Below are 21,260 nucleotides of genomic sequence, written 5' to 3' on the forward strand. Positions count from 1 at the left end.
GTTGAAGTTGCATTGCGATTGCATTTATTTCTCCAATACACATTTCACATTCACATTCGTAGCAGTTTCACGACAGCAAAGAAACTATTTTGTCTATACGGTCTTGAAAGAAATTAGAAATCACAAGTGAAAAATACAGCATCGTAGCGTTGAAATACAGGGACACCATTTTCCCATGAAATAAAGTGAAATTATACGTGGCCATCTGAAGGGGGGGAAGCATGCTTTTTTTTTTTTTTTGATTTCAAAATAATGATTCCCCCAAAAAAAAAAAACACGGACAAGTTTGAAATACCTTCCGAACAATACGTGCTGTGAACTAAAAGTCCGACTTCCACATTGCTTCGTTGTGCTTCAATCATCTTTCAAATATTCTTCGTCTTTTCATCGCAACACTTACGTCATACGGTAGCAGCATATAAAAGATTCAGTTGAAGAGTTGCATGAGATCGATTGCATTGTTTCGAGTCAATCATTCGAAAATGATTCCAGTAGTTCGAGCAAAACTACTACGACAATTAAACATCGGATATGCATTCAGTGCCAAACGTTATTATATATTTGTCAAAATGTAAACAAAATAATCCCCCCCAAAAAAAAAAAACTTTCTCAACACATCTTTATTCTTTCGTCTCCAGATAAAAGTATTCAACCGACAAACTCGGCCAGGGTCGACAGTTCTGTTTTAATCGTCCGTTTTACCTTCGTAGGGATATTGTCAGTTTGTCAGTCTTAACGTGAAGCAAGCACGCACGCACGCACGCGCGGACGCACGGACGACAAGATCTGAGCTTGATTCGTGTCGATGAGTGTTGACATTGTGGATTCATTTCAGCCTACGTTGCCATGCGCATTTGGATACAGATACAGATTTACGTTGTAAAGGTCAAGAGAGCAAGTAAGGAGAGTAACGGCAAAGTGCAAGTGAAAATCTGGACCCCCGTACTACACCAGCGACTGGTTCCGGAACATTATGACGGCCGTGGACGGCCCGAACGGCCTCCTACGGCTCTCACGGGTTCTTTTTTTTGTTTTGTTTTTTTTCTTTTCTTTTCAGGACGATTGACAGACAGGCCGAGGCGAAGTGGCCTTCGTGTCTGTCTGACCCGCTGATGGGCAGGGAGTGTTTCAATCTCCTTTGAATCCAGCGACCTTCTCGGTCAACACCAGCTTCCCTCCCAATTGGGAAGGCCGAAAGACACCGGCAGCACAGCCGAACGGAATTGGCTGAATGGAATTGGAGTGGCTCGCTGTAGTTCGTTGCGTTGGAAGTCGAATACAAACGGCATTTTGGCAGGAACGACCTCTCGCAGCTTTACGATTCGGATCGCAGAATAGCGTTTTCAGCACGCACCGCCTTCTCGAGTGTGGCTCGCCGAACAAAAAGAACTGTAGAAATAGTTCATCTTGTCTTATGTATTGCAGCCGAGAGTACAGAAGGGGAAAACTCCTCATGCCTTTATTTGGCAGAGGGCAAAAGGGCTGCTTCCGTAAATTGCCCCGCGCTCGACTCAGTCTTTATAGTCCCGATATGGGTCGAGACAAAACGAGGAGACAAATGCGTAGACGAGGGAGAGTCCCGAGCGGGACTGAGCCACAATGCTCGGCGGACACGTTAAAAAATAGACACGCGGGAGCGACCGACGGAGCGAATATGCCGACAGCCGTGCTGACGTGTCAAAAGCAGATTGAGGAACCGTCCGGCCGATCGTCTTCACTTATTTGCACTACCGGTAAATTGCAGAAGTCCGAGTCACCGCTGTGCTCTGTCTGCATGTTCGTTCCGGTGGAATGGAAACACAACAGTGTGTGGGCGAAGATTCCTCGCCCGTATGTGGGTGTACTGAAGCAGAAAGCCCTAATCCGGGTCGGCTTCTTCCCCATTGCAGTTTGTTTTGTATGCTACGGTATGTATCAATTCTCTTACCGCAATCACGAAACATGACCTCTGAATAAGACTCGCAGCTAAGCGCAAGAGTACATTTGTAGTGTACGGTGATTCTCCTTTTGTCAAACAACAAACAACGAGTGGTCGTAATCAATTCCAAAAATCGAAATCAAGTGGAACCTCGACAGTAGAAGGGATACAATTTGTAATTCTACCCCGAAATACGCTGCTTTACTCATACGGGTTGTACTGTAGGTCACAAGGCTGCAAACGTTCTGAAATGACTTATCTTGGGCAATTGTTCTTCTACATCACAAAGACAAGGAGCTGGAGACTTTTTGGGATCTGCTGTACAGGATGGATCTTTATGCCAGCACAAAGAGCTCAAACTCCGGCGTCACCTCTTGTTTTGTTCTTTGCCATTTGTACGGCCGCCACTTTCATTTGAGTCCAGTCAGAATGTTCATGCCAGGGGCGAGGATCACCTTCGCAGTCTGTCTTCGTCGTTTCAGGTTTTAACGTCTTAATATTAAATGCGGTTCAATATCTTTTCATACTCGTACGACCCTTCTAAAACGCGTGACTGCGACTTACCAAATTGCTCGCAACGGTAATATGGTCCGACTCCGACAGTTTGACCGCGTCAAATGTTTTACTATGGGATCAAACATTTCCGCCAACGACCAGCGTCCTCCAACGGATTGTGTTCCGACTCTAGAGGTTCCGCTGTACTCGCAGATTCGGTCGCTTCGTGCAAAACACTAAAAGGGGGTCGCCACTGGAGCACATCTAAGCCCCATGAATCTACAGTATATTATCCAGTGACGATGATGATGACGATGACGATGATGATGACGACACCTTTCTGTGACGGGTCTCAGCATTTCTGGCCTTAAGCCGGTTCAAGTGGACGTACAGTAGATTTCCACTCTGACATCCACAACTTGGCAATTCACAGACACACGCAAACACGTACATAGTGTATGTTTGTGTGTGCGTGTGGACAGCTGAAGAAAGTTGCAATGTTCTAAGAGAGTTGACACTTCATTCGAACAGCAAAAACATGATGTGCGGGGATGGATGCACGTCAGACGGTTGAGCGCCGAGCTCTGCCGAGGATGGACTGTTAACAAAAGAGAGGAAAAAGTCAAGCATGGAGCGACTTCAATTTGTTCGTTGTCAGGCGACTTCCTGGTGCACGGGGACGACAGAAGACATTGGGAAACGGCGGGCGATGCGATTAGGATTCTTTTTTTTTAATCCCGAGCGATTTTATCGACCTCGGCCTTCATTTTGTGAAATCGGTTTCGGCATTGTTTTCATTTGTTTGTACAACCTACACCAGTTCGGGGGGGGGGGGGGGGGGGGGGGGGGGGAACTTTCCTCGCGTGACAGGCCAGCTGCCCAAATATGGGACAACACACATTTCAATAGCAATTCAGTCCATGCGAAATAATCCCAGGCCGCTTAAAATCGCTTTTCTCTCATAATGTGCAATGCCGACCTTTGCAGCTCAGTTTGAACCCGTTCACTCCTGCCTTTTTCATACCGGTCTAAGGAGAGCTGAAGTGAATCTCAGATGAAATCGGCACAGAGCCGGACTATACCCGAGACAGGTCAGCGGTTACTCCTCATGACAGTGAAAACCATTCCCATGGGAGTGACCGATGAACTTTACCTGCCCCACGTACCAACTCCACACAATGGCGATTGTGAATCCTACTACAATGAGACTGGGTGCGTCGCTGAGGTTGTTGAAAAGCAGACCGAACAACAGCATCGTGGTTATTTGTGAGTGGAACGGAAGAGTTTGCAGCTCATCGCATGTTGTTGTTTTTTTTTAAATAGCACCCGCAATACAGGGGAAGACAGAATAGGTTAAGGTGTCGAGTTAAATATGAGCAAGTCGGGAGGAAATCCCTTTTGAGAGACAACTAAAGCTTCGCCACAAAGGTTAAATTGAAGGCAACTCTACTTTTCGGCTATTCGGCTGAGGCATCCGGTTGCCTTAGATTCAACTTTTGAGGATCATCGTGACCTGGTTGGATGAGAATCACACTGATGAGACAAAAGCTACACATTACCTCAGACAGTTCAATAAAAAACATAAAAATAAAAATAAAAAGTCACAAAGATTGATTTGCAATTGTGGACCAAGTTAGGGTGATTTCTAAGTGTCTTGAGTCGGGAGGTGATGTATTGCTAAGGGACAGGTGAGGTATAGGGCTACAAAAGAAATAGATATATCCAGAACCCCAGCCCCCTAAGACAGTCCTTAAATGTCTCTAACGACATGTTCTCCTTAAACTCAACGAAATAAAACGAACACTTTGTCGGGTAGATGAGCAATACCGTGCACATATCCGCGGTCATCAAGTAGGAGGAGGCATTCCATTGGGGGAATCAGAAGAGGCAGGCAGCACCGCTGTCGGGAGAGGCTGAAGATAATACAACCGCGGCATCATAGTAAGGAAGAAGTGGGAGACTGCGGTGGTCCAGTCGCCATGGCGACAATGGAGGTGAGGGCTGAGGCTTGGGGATGTGGTAGTGAAATGTGTCCACGACCACCCGGGGAGCAGCGACCGGCAGCTTGTCGTCACAGAGACAGAGAGGCCCCTCATACCCTCTTGCGCGCGACCTCCACATCCTGGCATTCCACGGCTGACAGAGCGATCAGCATCTGCGCAGCGTAGTAGGTTGCCATGATGATAGCCCGCGAGTGGGGCACAGGGAAACAGAACTTGTTGACCGCTATAGTGAGGTCAGAGACCATGAACAGCACGGCGCCCAGGCAGGCTGACAGCTTGGTCCAGGTCCAAAGGTCATTGGCTAGCTGCAGGCCCGCAACGGCCCTCCAGCCCATGAAGCCGATCAGCGCAATGTAGACAGCCACCAGGTAGGTAAAGGGGCCCGACAGGTAAGGGTAGAGCAGTATGTAGCTCACACTGGACACAGCAGCGATCGCCAGGCCTGCACGCGCATTGACGGGCTTCATTCCAAAGGCAGATGAGTAGAGGATGTGCGTGATGGCAAACATCAGAAGACCTGTGCACAAATGGAAACACCAGTTTCGATGTAAGCCTACAAAATGCTTCCACGTGCTCGGAACCAGCCACCGAAGTACGGCACTCGGCGGGGTGTACGTACACTACACGTGGGAAATTGAATGCATCGGCCAGTGCTGCATAAGACGGTGTTTCAAATTTGGGACAGAACACTTGAAACACTGCCCTGGGCCAATGACTGCAGTGTGCTGAAATGACCGAGACACAAGATCATGCAAAGTTTAAAAAGGTTTTATCAAAAGGTAATAGCGCGCGACTCCTCCTTGTGACCGGCTTCAAGGCAGCCCTCGGATCGTTCGGAGGATCCAAATTTGCATTGCCGAATAGATGACGTGATCCTTTTTGTTTCGGGCATTTCAAAAATGTTCACACGAGTGTAAAATATCCCTTTTCCGAGTTGCCTCTGATTTTGTGAGCGCCTCATGCTCGCCAAAGCCGCCCACAATCATGAGCGCGCACAGCACTTCCGAACTGCACATGCTTAAACGACGAGGTATTTGAAGACACAAACGCAACCATCGCACTCAGGGTGCCGACAGACTTTTGCGATCGGACGTTAATCGGCGGTGGCGACTCCGCACCTCTGCCCCCCATTGACGATTAGCTTCCGACTGAGGGAAGCTATCTATCAGGGGACGGAGTGTCCGAGTCAGACGCTAATCATTGACGGGGTGGGGAGATGCTGCGCTATACAACATATCGACTTCATCCCTTTTCTACACAGGTTATTCTGTTCGAGGTCATTCGGTGCTCTTCCGTTTCCAGTATTTGCTGTCAAAGAGAAGTGACAATTCTCTTGTTGCCCAATCAACAGTACTGTCGTGTTTAGGTACAAAACCAATGAAAGGGTGCTAAAGGGCACAGCTCGGTTTGCTGTCACAACAAAAGAAAAGTCAAACAAAACGCACTGCTCGGTGAAAATGTGTGTACCCCCTCCGCGGCAAAAACGGTACAGGTAAGTTCCCAAGCTGTCGAAATACCTTTTCGAGTACTCCCCCCCCCCCCCCGGCGACAAGCCAACTGTGTGTACAGTATAGTGAGAGTCAAGTAACACAAGGGTTTCTGCGTAGCTTGAATTTAATTTAACCACTTTCCAAGACAAAATTGAAGTACCTTGAGAAGTCAATTGTCCTTTAAGGAGTGAAATGCATTCAAGTCAGCATGTAACATATTTTCTCACCGTGGACGAAGTAGCCTTGCTCCTGCCAAATGAGGAAAGCGTCACCCAGAGCAGAAAAGATGAGGCCAGCCAGGATCTTGCGGGCACTGGAGCGAGCCCCCAAGAAGCTGAAGCCATGTGCCAGCAGAAAGACCCAGAGGCAGAAGATGGGCAAACATTTGATAAGTGCGCTAAACCAGGATGGACTTGAGGTTGGCAGCCAGAGGACGAAGTAAACACAGGTTGCCTTGAAGAATGGCACCAGCTTGGGGCCTTCACTCTTGACCTGAAAGCAGAATAAATATGGAGATCATCATTCCAGTCTTGATGTGATACTCTTCTGTCTCTGGCTTTTAGGATCTCGCCTATTGTTCATTTATGCTCATTAAAATAACACAGGAAGCAGTTCTTCTCATTATGTGCAAGAGTGGTTTGTGTTAGGACACGAAAATTCTCTCCTCCTTGTGGTCTTTGGTCAGACATGCACATGATTTTGTACGAAACTGAAACAAGAACCATGCAGTAACAGTATGTGAACAAATACGGTACGTCTGTGGAATCATATGACTCCTTATAACCTTTTCTCTTCCTCTTTTTTGACAAAGCAGACATCTTTTTGTTTTGTTTTTCTTACCTCCTCCTCTTCTACACTTGAGTCTTGTGTCCTTGAATACTCCTGACTGTGTAAACACTCTTGCTTGTTTCTGTTCAAATGCGTGAGCCTCGAGCACATTGTGTTATACACCCAAAGAAAACAAAGGCCTGTTTCCTCACACTTCTAGATCTGACATGAGAATTGAACATCCCACGGCAGAAAACGATGGGTGGTCCGCGCCGATAAAGCTGGTTGATTTCAGTGTGAGAGTGGAGAAAGATGAGATGAGTGGGGAGAAGGGGGCCAAAGAGCAGAAGGAAAACGGCCGATACCAGCGACTTGCTGTCCATCCGTCCATTTTCCGCACTCCAAAACCGTTCGGTGGGAGCATTTTGTGACAAAGCAAAAGTGACACTTTGCCTGCACCGTTCATAAAAGAATAAGTGGAGCAGAAGAGAGGAAGCAGGAGCGTGCACGGGGAAGGGACACTCTGAAGGAAGAGCTACTGGATGTAGCAATGGTCAAGTGACATGGGGGAGGGTTGAGAGACGATAGCCCCCTTCACGATGGCCATCTAAGCCGCCTTTTTCACCGCTTTTTTCCCCAGACTCGCTGCCCTGTCTGCGAGGTACCGACGCGGTACGGGGGGGGGGGGGGGGGGGGGGTTAAAAGTCGACCGCTACGTTTGCTGGCTTTCCACATACAGCAGTGCCAGAGGCATAATGCCGCAAGCCGTGATCAGAGTCGGTCGGTCGGGGTTTCACGAGCGAGACTCGCTTCCCGCACCACTTTGTGTTGAAAGCAATTATCACGAGCACTGACATAATCCTAATTTTCATTTTGAACACAGCGGTCCATTCACTTACGAGTGCCCCCAATTTACAGGTTTGTCGAGGTTTTGCTGTGTGTCGCGAGCCAAAGTTTGATTACAGACGATTTGATTTTGGCTGGAACTGAAGAAAAACTCCTCAGGCAAGGTACCGCTGAACTCGGACGAACAACACTCAATCACATGCCGGGAGCACACGGGCATCCCCAAAATCGCAGGGCACGTAGAAACAAACAACCGTTCGCACCCACATTCACACTTGCGGGCAATTTAGAGATTTCAATTAACCTCCCATGCATGTTCTTGGAATGTGGGAGGAAACCAGAGTACCCAGAGAAAACCCATGCAGGCACGGGGAGAACATGCAAACTTGACCTTTTGATGATATTATGGACCGTAGATGATGAAATCCCTCAATTCCTCGCAATTGTACGTTGAGGAACATTGTCCTTAAACTGTTGGACTATTTTCTCACGCACTTGTTCACAAAGAGGTGAACCTCGCCCCATCTTTGCTTGTGAACGACTGAGCAATTAAGGGAAGCAATCACGGCCCGCACCTGTTCCCAATGAGCCTGTTCACCTGTGAGATGTTCCAAACACGTGTTTGCTGAGCATTCCTCAACTTTCTCACTCTTTTTTGCCACCTCTGCCAGCTTTTTTTGCAACGTGTTGCAGCCATCAAATTCTAAGTTCATGATTATTTGCTAAAAACAATCAAGTTAATCGGTTTGAACATTAAATATCTTGTCGTTGTAGTGTATTCAATTAAATATAGGTTGAAGATGATTTGCAAATCATTGTATTCTGTTTTTTATTTATGTTTAACACAACGTCCCGACTTCATTGGAATTGGGGTTGTGTATATATATATATATATATATATATATATATGTATGTATGTATACACACACACACACACACACACACACACACACACTGCCATACTGCTACTCTGAGAACGTCCCACCCTGTCTGATCTTGTAAAATGCTATATCGGTTCGGGGACCAGAAATAGGCGGTCGGTGGGCCGGATGTGGCCTGGGGGCCACCTGTTGAGTACCCATGTTCTCGACCTGCCTGTGACGGCAAGTGATGTAACCACATCGTCGCAGGAACAACGAATTGCACCCAAGAATGGCGGTGATGGTTTACGTATACGTCACGATTACGATACGGAACTCTAAACACGCACATCAGGAGGTCATTTGTAGTCTCGGAGCCAACGACTTGCGCTCGTCCGCAATTGTGCGGACTCATCAGCAGTTTTTGTCACCTCAGCTTCTTCCTGTCCTTCCTCCTCCACGGCGCCATTCCCCTATTCCGTCAATAAAACACTTTCCTTATGTCTGCATCGACATCACAAACCGAGCTGTTTGCGGTCATCGAAAAACAGGCTTTTCCACTATTTTCAAATTAGCCAGGTACAGGTGTGCTCACAACACTTTCAATTTGTGAAAATATGAACGATGATTGAGAGGAACTCATTTGGTTTTCTTTTTTTGCTATGTTTTGTTGAATGATTGCGCCATACTGACATGCCTCATACAGTAGTTGAATTTGAATCCAATTCAAAATAAAATGCTAATTGGTGGGAACAGTTCTTCCATTTCTAACACGGACGGGCGTGCACCAGCGCACGAAGCAACGTCCACCAAGAAACGGACGAGAGTTTGGGCTAGATGAACTTGACATCGTCACGATAGAACACCTTTCAGATGAATTAGAGCCGAGACCGAGAACCGATTCCCTATACCTTGTGGACGGCCTTCCCAGAAGAGTTGAAGTTTAGTTCAAAGTTAAATAATGTCTGTCCCACGGAAAATGGAAAAGGAAGGAAGCACCTTTGGTCTAATTGATGCTGTGTTACACAGGAGTAAGTTACTTCTTCCTTTCCATTGCTCGCGTTGAGTAAAGCGACAACAAAATCGACTCAACTGAGACAGCGCCGCAACGAGAACAAAACGGCTCCATGCCTTGCCGTAGCAACGTCGAGAAGGCCAACAGGGGTTTCGCAAAATAGAGGAAACCTTTCAAACCAAACCATCACTAAGTCTTTAATTGCACAAATGGGTCAAGTGCATTCGCTCTTTTTTATTACTGCTACAGTATAATGCTTTCTCTTGATCCACTCCTCACTTAGTGAAGTTAAAACTGGCAGCGTCAAATTGAAATTTCGTTTAAAAGCGCAGCAGACTGCACTCTGTCGGAGTGAACCATCAACTGTGTCCGCAGGAATACGAGTAAAACAAAAAAACAGTTCATGCAGCATAAAATAACTGCTGACCTTGGGAAATAAATGAAATGTCATTACTGCTGATAGCACATTGCCCTCAAAGATCAGTTTCAAAAGACAAAAGAAGAAACAGAAATAGAGGACATCTTTGCACACACACACAAACATTCAAAACAGATCCAATCGCATCACAAAAGAAGTGAAGCGATCACAGCCAACAAGTGTCATCAAAACGAATGACTCGTTCTCAGCTGGAGCTATGGTCAATTTGATGTTTTGGGGAAACCGTCCTGGGATTTTTTGCGAAATTCCAAATAAACAGCGGAACATACCATGACACAACTCGCTACAGTGGAGACAATACACACTACAGACGCATTGTGTTGAAATGTGTCACACTGCATGGGATCGGTCTTCGACAAGGTGCAGTCGGCGCTTCGTACTAACCCTGAAACACGCGCGCGCCGCTGAATGGCATCCGTGAGTAAGTCGTCCATTATTCAGTCTGACTCGTATTACTCAAGTGTTAGAAACATGATACCGAGAAACATAAACCGCCCGTAAATGTCTTTATAAATAGAGATGCGGAACATGAGGAGGGTCTTGGCGCGTGAGCCGTATTATCAAGTCATTCCCACGTCACATCACAACGTGTTAAGTAAATGATACAAATGTTGGGGCTCGCAATCCAATGCATTTGAGATGCTGTGTTGTGAAAGTGTGAGAAAGAGAACAACAGGACAACAGTTGATTACGGAGAAGGCCTGCGCAAATAGAAAATGTCATTTCAAGCCAGAGATAAAGCGGGGTCATCTCGGACGACGCGGGAGCGGTTGAATGGGTCGAGCATCGCAATATGGGTAACCCGTGAGGCGAGGCGGTATTTGTCACTTGATATATCTCTGCCGTCCGAAACACGATCGGAAACATTGACCTCCATTTAAAACCTAAATCCTCATCTTTGTTCCATGAAACGCGATTCATTTGTCCGTTTTCAGCCGAAGCAGGGCTGTATGTAGCTAGCTGGTGGTTCGGGGCCCCACGGCCAACAAACTCCTCCTCCTCCTCCTCGCCCCCCAAAGGTCATTTGCACAACTTTGTCCTGCTTTCTTCAAATCTGTTACAATTATCTGATAGTATCTAAAGTGAGCCTAGTAATATTTATCGCCAAAGATTCAGAATAGGAATGAGAGTTTGAATTTGAGAAAATTCTATCTAAAGTCCTTGAGATCCTTCCGAAGGATATTTCAAGAACAAGTGGATCAATTGAACGCCTTTACTGTCATTGATAAGAGCATTCATCCATATCTAATATAGTTTCCCATTTGAAGCGCTTTGCCACTCACGTGAAAAGCGTCACGCCTGTCACCACTTTATCTCGATACTCGGCTGACACCGACAGCGGCGCTACTGCTCCTGGCAAGAGCATCATGATAAATATTACATTTGTGCAAGGCATGAAGTTAAGTCAATAAGTCAATATTCTACTGTGGTTTAAGCTTTTTCTTTTTTTACAATTCCACAGTGACGTCGAGATTTGTTCTCATATCAATTCATCATAACATCCAACGTTGCGTTGGTCATACTATCGATGAATTGCGGGGGGAACGCTGAAGACAGCAAACGTCCTTGCACGCTACATCCCGATGGAAATATGTGTTTGAAAGAAACAAGGAAAAAAACCTTGCAACGAAGCGTCTTTTCCCATATCGTTCAGCTCTACTCCCGACTGTAGTTTCAACCGGGCCCACGTCGTTAAAGCTTATCGGCTCCCCGGTGACGAGGACCGGCTGAGTGCGGCTAAAGATTTAGCCACATAAGCACACGTGAGGAGATTTGGATTCTTGTACGCTGTCTCGCCATAAAGCTCTGTGCCTCTACTTTCCATCTCATTGTAATCCAGGGGCCAAGGCTGGGTCGAAATTCATTTCCCAAATTCACACTGCTTGGACAGCATCGCTGTCGCTGTGGGAACAAGTCCGCCCGGCATGCATTCCTTCACACAGGCTGCCCTCACAGTAATCCCAGGCTTCACGTGAGGGTTCGCTCGCAAGCGGCCGAGTGACAACGCGCCATCCATCCTTCGTGGCCCCTGCAAAGGAACTATAACCTTTCATAGCAGCTCAGTTGTTAATTGACACCAAAGTTGAATTATTCATGTTGCCGAGACAATCAATCGTTGAGTTAAACTGACCATCTCCCCCACATTGGCCCTATGATCAATACCCGATGCCATTAGTAGACTACGCTAAGCAACACAACGCTAAATGCAGCTGCCGCATCAGACCTGAAAGAAAGCTGGAGCGGCGTATGGCGCATGCGCCATTGGAAGCGCAGGAAAGAAAAAACACACACACACACACAAAGGTCGTCACATGACATTTTCCCTTGAGTCCCCGGCGACCTTTGGGAGTTGGTGGAAATGTCTCGATTGTGCACTTGCTGGTGCAACTTGCCAAATAGCGTTGGACGCGGTCGTCGCACATAATTGGGAAACTGCGAGACTGACAACATAGCGGATGTGCTGGAAGAACGTCACTGCAACGCGAAACTGTTAACCATAATATTCAAGTATGGCATGGCGTGACGACAAACGGCGCAAGAACGCGTCTGGTTTACTGGCGACGCGACAGTGTATACTACAACATCAACAACAACAACAACACAACACAGCGGTACACGCGTTCATAAGCATGCAGCGATTTATGGGACGATTTTGCTAATCAAACTAGCAACCACTATTCGTGGCGAGCGTTACGTCGAGGCTGGTTTAGACGTGATACTCACCACAGTCACTGGGGAAACCATGTCGAGCACGTTTGTGAAGACGTTCGGCAGGCAGGTTTGGGTTAAGTCCTCTTGTTTATGTTCTTCGGCGAGAGAGATGCCGATTGTTTTTGTCCTCTCTCCGGTGGGCTGGCGGACATCACGGAGGAGGCGAGCGGCTTGTCTCCGCTGACCAATAGGAACGCTTAGTGGGCGGGACAAAGGTGAGTGACGCCCATGTTTTTGTCCTCTCTCCAGTGGGCGGGCGGACATCACGGAGGAGGCGAGCGGCTTGTCTCCGCTGACCAATAGGAACGCTTAGTGGGCGGGACAAAGGTGAGTGACGCCCACGTAGGACGGGCCTGCCTCATGTTTACATCTGGGAGCAGATGGCCTTTTATTTACATCTGACATCGAACGTCTTCAGCTCGTTGGTATCATTCGTCCGCGCTTATCGATCGGTTCGTCACAATTGCCTTATAAACGTCACCTCGAAATCAAGGCGCTACTGTTGAATTTGTGTCAGTAAAATCAAAAATCAAAAAGCAAATCTCAGTTCTGTTGCATATATGTTAGTATCAACGATATAGGAGCAGTCAAGGTTCTTATAACACACATTCAGACTTAAATATACACACATATGATTTTAATTGTCAACCCCATTCTAAAGCCATATGGTTTAATGTGATGTTAAGCTCCCCTTTGCAGCTATAACAGCTTCAACTCTTTCAATTTCAACTAGGTTCGGGAGTGAGTTGATGGAAATGTTTGCCCATTCTTCTAGGAGCATATTTGTGAGCTCACACTGACGTTGGATGCGAAGGCCTGGCTCACCGTCCACTCGAAATCAACCCAAAGGTGTTCTGTCAGGTCGAGGGCAGGACTGGCCTGCACAATCCTCATCTCAACCCTATAGAACACTTTTTAAGTGAATTTAAGTGGAGACTGAGAGCCAGGCCTTCTCGTCCAACATCAGTGTGTGACCTCACAAATGTGCTTCTGGAAAAACGATCATAGTTTCTCCAAAACACACTCCTAAACCTCGTGGAAAGCCGCTCTAGAAGAGTTTAGGATGTTGTAGTTGCAGAGGGTGGACCGATGTCATCTTAAAATGGATTAAGAATGCGATGTCACTTAAATTCATATCTGAGTCAAGGCAGGTGAGCGAATACTTTTGGCAGTATAGTGTATATACGCTATTATGTGTGTCTTCCTGAAACGTGGAGCATGTCATGAAGGTGACATTTAGCAATATTTGTGATATATGTAAGTTAGGTTTAACAGGCGACTTATTCTAATATTTTGAGATACAATGCAGTTGCTGTACTGCACACTTCAAATACTTTCAAGTGGACCGTAATGGTGTTTTATTGCGAGTCATATACCTAGCAAGAACATACATTCACCCATTCATTTGTATGTATTTTTTTACAGCTGGACAGCTTAATGCTCACTCAAACAATCTCATGTACTGTAACTCAACTCGGCTCAACTCAACCCGTTTGTTGATAGAGCTCTTTAAAAATTGGATGTCAAAAATGAATGAAACCCAATTGCAAGAGAGCTGCAACAAATATAATAAAATAAAAGGTCAGGACAAAAATCCACCCATCCATTTTTTTGTACTGGGCTCCATCCAGAACTGGTTGCTTGCCAGTCAAAGTCAACAATGAACAAATATGTTTATATATATATACACACACACACACATTTTAGTGAGCTCACTAATTACCTTCACATAATTGTTCTTTCTATTGCTAACCAAGGCTCAGGATTTATAAAGTGAGTTGAACTCAGTAAAGTGAAAAGTTGGTTTGGACACCATTTTTTGATTGTTTGTTTATGAATAAAGAATTGCCCTCCCGGATGCCGTCACCTTATGGTGGTGGAGGGGTTTGTGTGTCCCAATGATCCTAGGAGCTAAGTTGTCTGGGGCTTCACGCCCCTGGCAGGGTCACCCATGGCAAACAGGTCCTAGATGAGGGACCAGACAAAGCACGGCTCAAAGACCCCTTCTGATGGCGAAAAACTACGGACTCCGTTTTCCCTTGGCCGGACGAGGGTCACCGGGCCCCCCCCCCCCCCCCCCCCCGGTGAGGCCATGGAGAAAGACTTCCGGACGGCTTCGAGGAAATTCTGGTCTACCGTCCGGCGTCACAGGAGGGGGAAGCGGTGCACTATCAACACTGTATAGTGGGGAAGGGGCGCTGCTGACCTCGACTCGAGATGTTGTGAGTCGGTGGGGAGAATACTTCGAAGACCTCCTCAATTCCACCGACACGCCTTCCCATGAGGGAGCAGAGTCTGGGGTCTCCGAGGCGGGCTCTCCAATCGCTGCGGTTGAGGTCCCCGAGGTGGTCTCCCTTAGAGATGGGGTGAGAAGCTCGTTCATCCGGGAGGATCTCAGAGTAGAGCCGCTGCTCCTCCACATCGAGAGGAGCCAGATGAGATTGTCCAACTCAAGAAAAACAAAAGGGAAATATGAATAAAATAATTTGCTTGATGCGGGGTACACCAGTCCTTATTTCCATACTAACATGCAAAGCCATCCTACTCAGGGGAAAACAAAATATTTTGAAAGAGTTTAAAAACGTTTCATCAGCATGCCCACAAAAGGTACGTGAACGTACAATCATTTTGGAGATGACAGAGTTTGCAAGATGTATTTTGTGAAGAATTTCGGAATGAATTTCTTTTACTTTGTAATTCATATCATATTTGTGACGTAAAAGACCACGCGCAGTTCTGGAGAATTCCATGCACAACCTCTGACGTTGTGCTCGATGACAGCGCCCTCGCGTGGTGGAAGTTTGTCAGGGCTCCCGGCGGAAGTGCTTTTTATCATCGAGCTGAGCTTGTCATTTTAAAATGTAGTTCGTCCGTTTCGTTCGTCACTACTTTGGTTGCACGGAATGGCAAACGTAAACATTTAATGTAACTGAATTTACATCCCGCTTCATTTATGATTTATGTCAGAAAAAAGCGGATCGTTTTTCTTGTGGGTGGAATGGCGCTGTCAAACACGGAAGTACGTAACACTGAACGGTCTCGTTTCCGCAGAAGGGTCTCATCGCATTTGGATGTTTGTCGACGCTTGCCTCTTATTGCGGTTATTTAGCTTTTGTTTCAGAATGACCTAATTTTACTTAAGTGCCTCTCGTGGGCTTCCGTAGCGGCGACTTCACATCCCAGGCGCCTTGGTTAGCTACCTTTGCCACTTCGTGCTGCTAGGCTAGGCTAGGCTAGGCTCGGCTCGGCTCAGCTCGGCTCAGCTCAGCTCACAGTCATTTTACACCAAACCAGTTGCCACTCAATTGACCCATTTTGTTCAGGTTTTTTTTTTTTATTTATTTTTTTTTTTTTTAATATAAAATAAAAGACACACGTGGCGTTTACGTCACGCCAAATCCAGCGTTACAGCTGTGTGAGCTGCTGGCTGAACGCGAAAATCAATCCCCCCCACTGTTGAAAAAGACAGCTGACACATACATGCTGCTAAAATGATGGACTTTGACAACGTGTTGTCAATCGCCACTCAAAACAAGGGCGTCAGCAGTGTACAGGTAAGTGAAATGAGCAAATATCTTGTTTTTTTATTTCCTGGCACAGAAATGCCAGCTCGTCTGGGCTGTCACTGAGTCCCCGAAAAGCAGTAGCAACATTGCTGCTAAATTCCACCTCGTCTGTTCGTTGTCGCTCTAAATACACCGCTTAAATGAACGATATTTATTGACGAATTAGTTTGAAGAAAAGTCAAATTGAATAAAGACTGAAGTTGCGTAAACACGTTGTGACACATATAGACACGAGTGCAAAGTTTACACTCAAGGCCCACTACTTCATTTGATCAGAACGCTCTCAGAGAGAGTGTTTAGAATCAGAATCAGAATCATCTTTATTTGCCAAGTATGTCCAAAACACACAAGGAATTTGTCTCCGGTAGTTGGAGCCGCTCTAGTACAACAAACAGTCAATTTACAGAACACTTTGGGGACATTGACAAAAAACAATTGTGCAAAAAGATGCAGAGTCCTCTAGCACTTAGAGCAGTTCGAACGACTAATATTGCAATAGTATCAGTGTACATGAATCTGGTCACTGGGCTTAAACATTTTGAAACAAAAGTGAATGCACCTCGCACATCTCATTTTTAAAGATGAACTATCGTACGAGAGCAGGGTGTATTTTCCAGCAAAATGTTGGCCATATTCCAAATTGTACGTCATTTGGAGCATTTGCTCTGTAAAGTCCCACTTGACTTGAATGCCACCATCTTAAGAAAATAAAATACAGGGGCAATGGTTGCAAGTTGGGGACCTGGTACCCATAGTAATAGGAAGGGTGGCGGGTCTCTTGGCTGGACTCCTCCTCCTCGCCCCTCCCTTTGGGACTGGTCGGGGCGCTTCGGTTGGGCTGAGGGACCGTCCTGGGGAGTGGGTGGCGCCCCCCTGGCTGGGTCCCCCACAAGAAGGGCTCGCTGGCTTGACCCACCCTTCCTCGATGTGCCGCCACAACAATTCCATACACCAGTTGACTAACATGCGTGTGATACGATGTTCATTCACTAATCGGTTCCATAGACGCGCTATAGGCTTTAATTGCTTGCGATGGGACTACTAGTAATAACACAGGTTGTCTGTATTAAGATATCAACTCACGAGTTCTTACAGGTGTTTAGACACTATAAAAGCCGATTAAAAAAAGAAGCAGAGAAAGTATTTCAAACTCCCCTGTTGCACAGCAAAACTATTCCACCACAAAAAGGCATATAGATCTTCCATTCTGCATGGCCATGCAGCTGAACAGGACGGGTACTAACTAACTAACTAAATGGGTAGGTAAGTCCAGTGGTCATGTAGTAGTTCCCAATGGCGGGTCTCACTTGACTTCAGCCACATCAAGGATTACACCCTGCTTTGTCTTTTTGTGTTAAATGTTGACTGAAGATTCGCACTGCGTATTTTAATGTTGTCCTCTTTTCAACAGAAAAGATATAGTTTACAAACTGGCCCACCTAAAAAAGACCTGAAGTCAAAAGGAGTAAACCCTGCTGCTGTGCAGGCACTCTTGAAGAAGCGACAAAATGACGCCAGAGTGAGAGGTAAGACGTGCAAATTGTTTTTTGTTTTTTCCCCCCAAAAGAGTTTATACAATATTTATCTGTTTTCAGAAACTGAATTGAAGAAACAGAAGGAGGATCTTCTCGCAAAAAGGGTTGAGTTGAAGTCTGATCGTAAAGCGAGAGCCATGGCTTCCAGAACGAAAGACAACTTCAAAGGTTACAACGGCATCCCAGTGGTGGATGTTCCAAAGAAGAGGAGGTCAAAGCAGGAAATTGAGATGGACGAGAGAGGGAATGAGGAAACATTTAGAAATTATTCAGTTGACCCAGAGGAGGATGAAGACAATTATGAATACGAGCAAACAGATTCTGAGCCCGACCCAGATCCGGAACCTCTGAGGCCTGGGAAAAACTCAAGTTTTAGTGGACACAGTAGTAACTCCAGGGCCTCCCCTAAAAAACCTAGCGGTCCTCCCAAGTCTGCTCCGCCCTGCATGAACTTTGCAGACTTGCTCAAATTGGCGGAGAAGAAGCAGTTTGAGCCAGTTGAGTTAAAAGCAAAGATAGTGAAGGATGAAAGGCTCCACACAGCTGAAGAGTTAAAGGAGCTGGAGATGGAACGCAGAGCAAAGAGCCGCAACAAAGACTTGAAGACAGAGCGAGAGCACAGGCCTCAGTCTAGTTCTGGTTTTGTGAGGAAAAACACGTCACAGAAAGAGCCGAAGAATTGTAAACCACAAAAGAGCTTATCAGAAAGGCCAAATCAGTCCAATGGGGTAATGAACAAGTCTGTAGCAACACCGTATAAGACTACCATTGGTGAGAGAGAAAGAGACAGACCCAAGATCCCAGTTACTTCAAAAACCACTTCTTCTCCGGTTTCAGTTAAACAGGGGGTCCCTAAACCTTTATCTCATCATGCAGCCAGTGCTTCAAGCGACCCTCGGTTAAAAAAGGAGAGCTCTGTATCTGTTCAAGGAAAGCCCTCAGGCATACCTCATTCCAAGCCTCATGGCACATCTGGCAGGGATCTCAAATCTCCAAATAGCAACCCACAAAAAAACAGGCCTACCCAGGGTCGCTCGGCAAAGCAGGAGCGCCCAGTTGTAAATCACAAGTCTGGAATGGGAGAACCACCAAGGTTTGGAAGCAATCCTGCAGTAAAATCTAGTGGTAATTCCTTGGTCAGACCTTTATCAAGTGGCCGTCCCAAAGAAGAGAACCAACGTCAGTCAAGGCCTGGGGTAACACCACAGCCAAAAGCTAGTGGTAGTGGCTTACAGGGTCACCCTGGGGGGAGAGCGGGCCGGCCACCGGGTTTCGGACAAGGTCGAGCCACAAGTGGAGGGCCGGGGATTGGACCGGGCCGAGGTCCTAGCGGAGGACCCCCGCCCAATAGGCAACCCTCAGGCAGCTTTGGATCAGGACCTGGGAGACCCAAGTGCACTGTGGTGTCTGAGACTATCTCATCAAAAAATGTCAGCGGAGCCAGACCGGGAGTTCCTCCTCGGCCAGCGATACCACAAAGGCCTGGTGTGGCACCCAGACCAGGTGGGCCAACAAGACCTCTGAACAGACCACCAGGTATAATACAATACTGCACAGATTTACTACAATAGTAACAATGGTAAAAACTTGAAAGTGGACATTTTTCACTCAAGCGGGACAGTTTTTCTTTTGCTGGTGTGTAGTTTTAATCATTCTTTTGTTATTGTATACATGAAAGTTCTTATTGTCTTTGTTTGAAAGAAGGCTGTTTGAAATCAACTAGCTACCTGCCCCACGTATTCACTGATGTCAACTTATCTCATCTGCACGCTCGGCCTGGTATTGGTGTCTTACACAATTCATTAAAAAACTTTCTGTTTCTAGGGCAACATTCTAATTTCTTGGACATTGTTTTCTAATTTGAATTTATTGAGATGCACCTGTAGTTTCAAAGAAATCATGACTTTTTTGACTTGTAGAAAACGAAAGTGACAGAGACAGTCTGTTATTTGCTTGAATTCCTGATACCAAGCAATCTTTGAAACTGTTTCCCCCCCCCAGAATTGTTTCAGTAATAATATTTATGAGCTTCGTGTGAAGGTGGCTTGTTTGGTTTTAATTATTCAACAACTGGACACAGTTTTTTATGTAACGTGGGTTCAGGATTGTGTACATGCTTGTCGCATGAAGTTGATACTTTATGGTCTGCTCCGTTTTTTAGTGCTTTTGGCATCCATATGCAGTTACTTGCCCAGAAATGTTAGGAATAGATTTTGTTACTTGACAAAATTAGTTAACAAAGGTATGTAAACATGATCCTGAAAGGAATATTTTAAATGTTCAACAATGTAACTATTCATATTTGTATTTATTCATTATTATTATTATTATAAAATGAGCCCTCAAACTCCATGGCTCATCTGGTGAAGGTGTCTATAACGCTGTACTTTTGTCATTGTTCTATCTATTATCCAGGTGCAACACTACCACCCATCACCATAGCGTACAAGAGAAAATATGAGGAGGAAGAGGAAGATGATTCCGAAATGGATGACTTTATTGATGATGGCGATGATGAGCAGGCGGAGGTTTCCAAACACATTAAGGAAATCTTTGGCTATGACAGAACCAAGTAAGGGTTTCTAATATCCTCTGGTCTTTTACTATCCAGTCCATGTTTTTTTTTTTTTAATCCCACACAGATACAAGGATGAAAGTGATTATGCTCTCAAGTTCATGGAGAGCAGCTGGCGAGATTTGCAGAAAGAAGAAGCAAAGAGGTACCTGAATGAAGGATTACCTTGATTTTTGCATGTCTGATGTGTATTTTGAGCTGCCTTTACTTACTGTACTGTTTCCCCCCCCCCCCCCCTTGCCTGTGTTAGTCTAAAATTGGCTGTGCAAGAAGATTTGGAGGAGGAAAGAAAAGAGCAAGAGGAGATGAAAAGGATCAATGCCAAGAGGAAAAAAATGAACTGAATCACTTTAAATTGTTGTCATGGACATGACGGACTCTTTGTCACCTGGACAGAAATAAGACAATATGTTTGACATATTTGCATGTAAAGCACTGTGGCACACGTGAATATTATGGGACCCTTGTTGTTATTTTCCCTTTTCTCCCTTTGTTTTCACAAACATCGGAAGGAGTGATACACGACATTGAAACAGAAAGACCTTGACCTTGGACGATACTTTTTGGTTGACGTCGATCCAGAAATCTTTCAAGGCAAAATATGTACAGATGTTTCTGGCGTTAGATGCAAATGACATTTTGCCCCTCGTTCTCCCCGTTATTTATTTCCCCCCATCAAAAGCAGTCCCAATTTAAAAAACAACGTTTAAAAAGTAATATTTGAGTGTGGAAGACTTGTTTAAACCTATCAGTGCCGGTGATAGCTGTTCTTGAACACAATATGTAACATTTCATCTCAATTTGGATTGTAACTACGCAAAATGTGTAATGTTTCTTTTTAAAAGATTTTGAAACAAAGAAGGGTTGTGTCTTGTCAATTTGCTTTGTCGCGATAGTGCAGTCAATCTAAGGTTCTGGGTTTTGAGTATCTGCGATTTCATGCGCCCTCCATTCAATCCATCCTTCCATTTACTATCACTGACACCGATGGAACATTTGGAGTCTCCAGGAGTACCCGGAGAAAACCCGAGCAAGCAT

General features: G+C 45.8%; 2 protein-coding genes across 3 annotated transcripts; one reads left to right on the forward strand and one right to left on the reverse strand.

The window, feature by feature from the left end:
- Positions 1–12,691, reverse strand: tmem86a (transmembrane protein 86A). Of its 2 annotated transcripts, XR_009768604.1 has the most exons (4): positions 12,559–12,691; positions 6,134–6,398; positions 4,241–4,933; positions 1–3,011 (listed from the first exon to the last, which is right to left on the reverse strand). XR_009768604.1 is itself a non-coding variant. In XM_061677473.1 (3 exons), exons 1-3 carry the CDS (start codon positions 12,577–12,579, stop codon positions 4,506–4,508), a joined length of 714 nt encoding a protein of 237 aa, XP_061533457.1. In that variant the 5' UTR covers positions 12,580–12,691; the 3' UTR covers positions 1–4,505. The 2 variants fall into 2 exon arrangements, 1 of the variants encoding a protein (XP_061533457.1); XM_061677473.1 differs by having other exon boundaries at positions 1–4,933.
- A 3,197-nt stretch (positions 12,692–15,888) lies between these two features.
- Positions 15,889–21,067, forward strand: spty2d1 (SPT2 chromatin protein domain containing 1). Its single transcript, XM_061676507.1, has 6 exons — positions 15,889–16,100; positions 17,524–17,638; positions 17,708–19,183; positions 20,063–20,219; positions 20,290–20,367; positions 20,473–21,067. Exons 1-6 carry the CDS (start codon positions 16,038–16,040, stop codon positions 20,564–20,566), a joined length of 1,983 nt encoding a protein of 660 aa, XP_061532491.1. The 5' UTR covers positions 15,889–16,037; the 3' UTR covers positions 20,567–21,067.
- The last annotated feature ends 193 nt before the right edge of the window (positions 21,068–21,260 follow it).

Source organism: Phycodurus eques, chromosome 5 (genome assembly GCF_024500275.1).
Source record: "Phycodurus eques isolate BA_2022a chromosome 5, UOR_Pequ_1.1, whole genome shotgun sequence".
NCBI lineage: Eukaryota > Metazoa > Chordata > Actinopteri > Syngnathiformes > Syngnathidae > Phycodurus > Phycodurus eques.

What these genes read in the sequence shown, in the direction of transcription:
- tmem86a (XM_061677473.1), bottom strand. Translation starts at nt 12,579, where the DNA reads ATGGTTTCCCCAGTGACTGTG. An exon ending in TGGTTTCCCCAGTGACTGTG is followed by an intron (nt 6,399 to 12,558) that starts GTGAGTATCACG and finishes TTCTGCTTTCAG; the next exon opens with GTCAAGAGTGAAGGCCCCAA. An exon ending in GCAAGGCTACTTCGTCCACG is followed by an intron (nt 4,934 to 6,133) that starts GTGAGAAAATAT and finishes ATTTGTGCACAG; the next exon opens with GTCTTCTGATGTTTGCCATC.
- spty2d1 (XM_061676507.1), top strand. Translation starts at nt 16,038, where the DNA reads ATGATGGACTTTGACAACGTGTTGTCAATCGCCACTCAAAACAAGGGC. An exon ending in AAATGACGCCAGAGTGAGAG is followed by an intron (nt 17,639 to 17,707) that starts GTAAGACGTGCA and finishes ATCTGTTTTCAG; the next exon opens with AAACTGAATTGAAGAAACAG. An exon ending in ACCTCTGAACAGACCACCAG is followed by an intron (nt 19,184 to 20,062) that starts GTATAATACAAT and finishes TCTATTATCCAG; the next exon opens with GTGCAACACTACCACCCATC.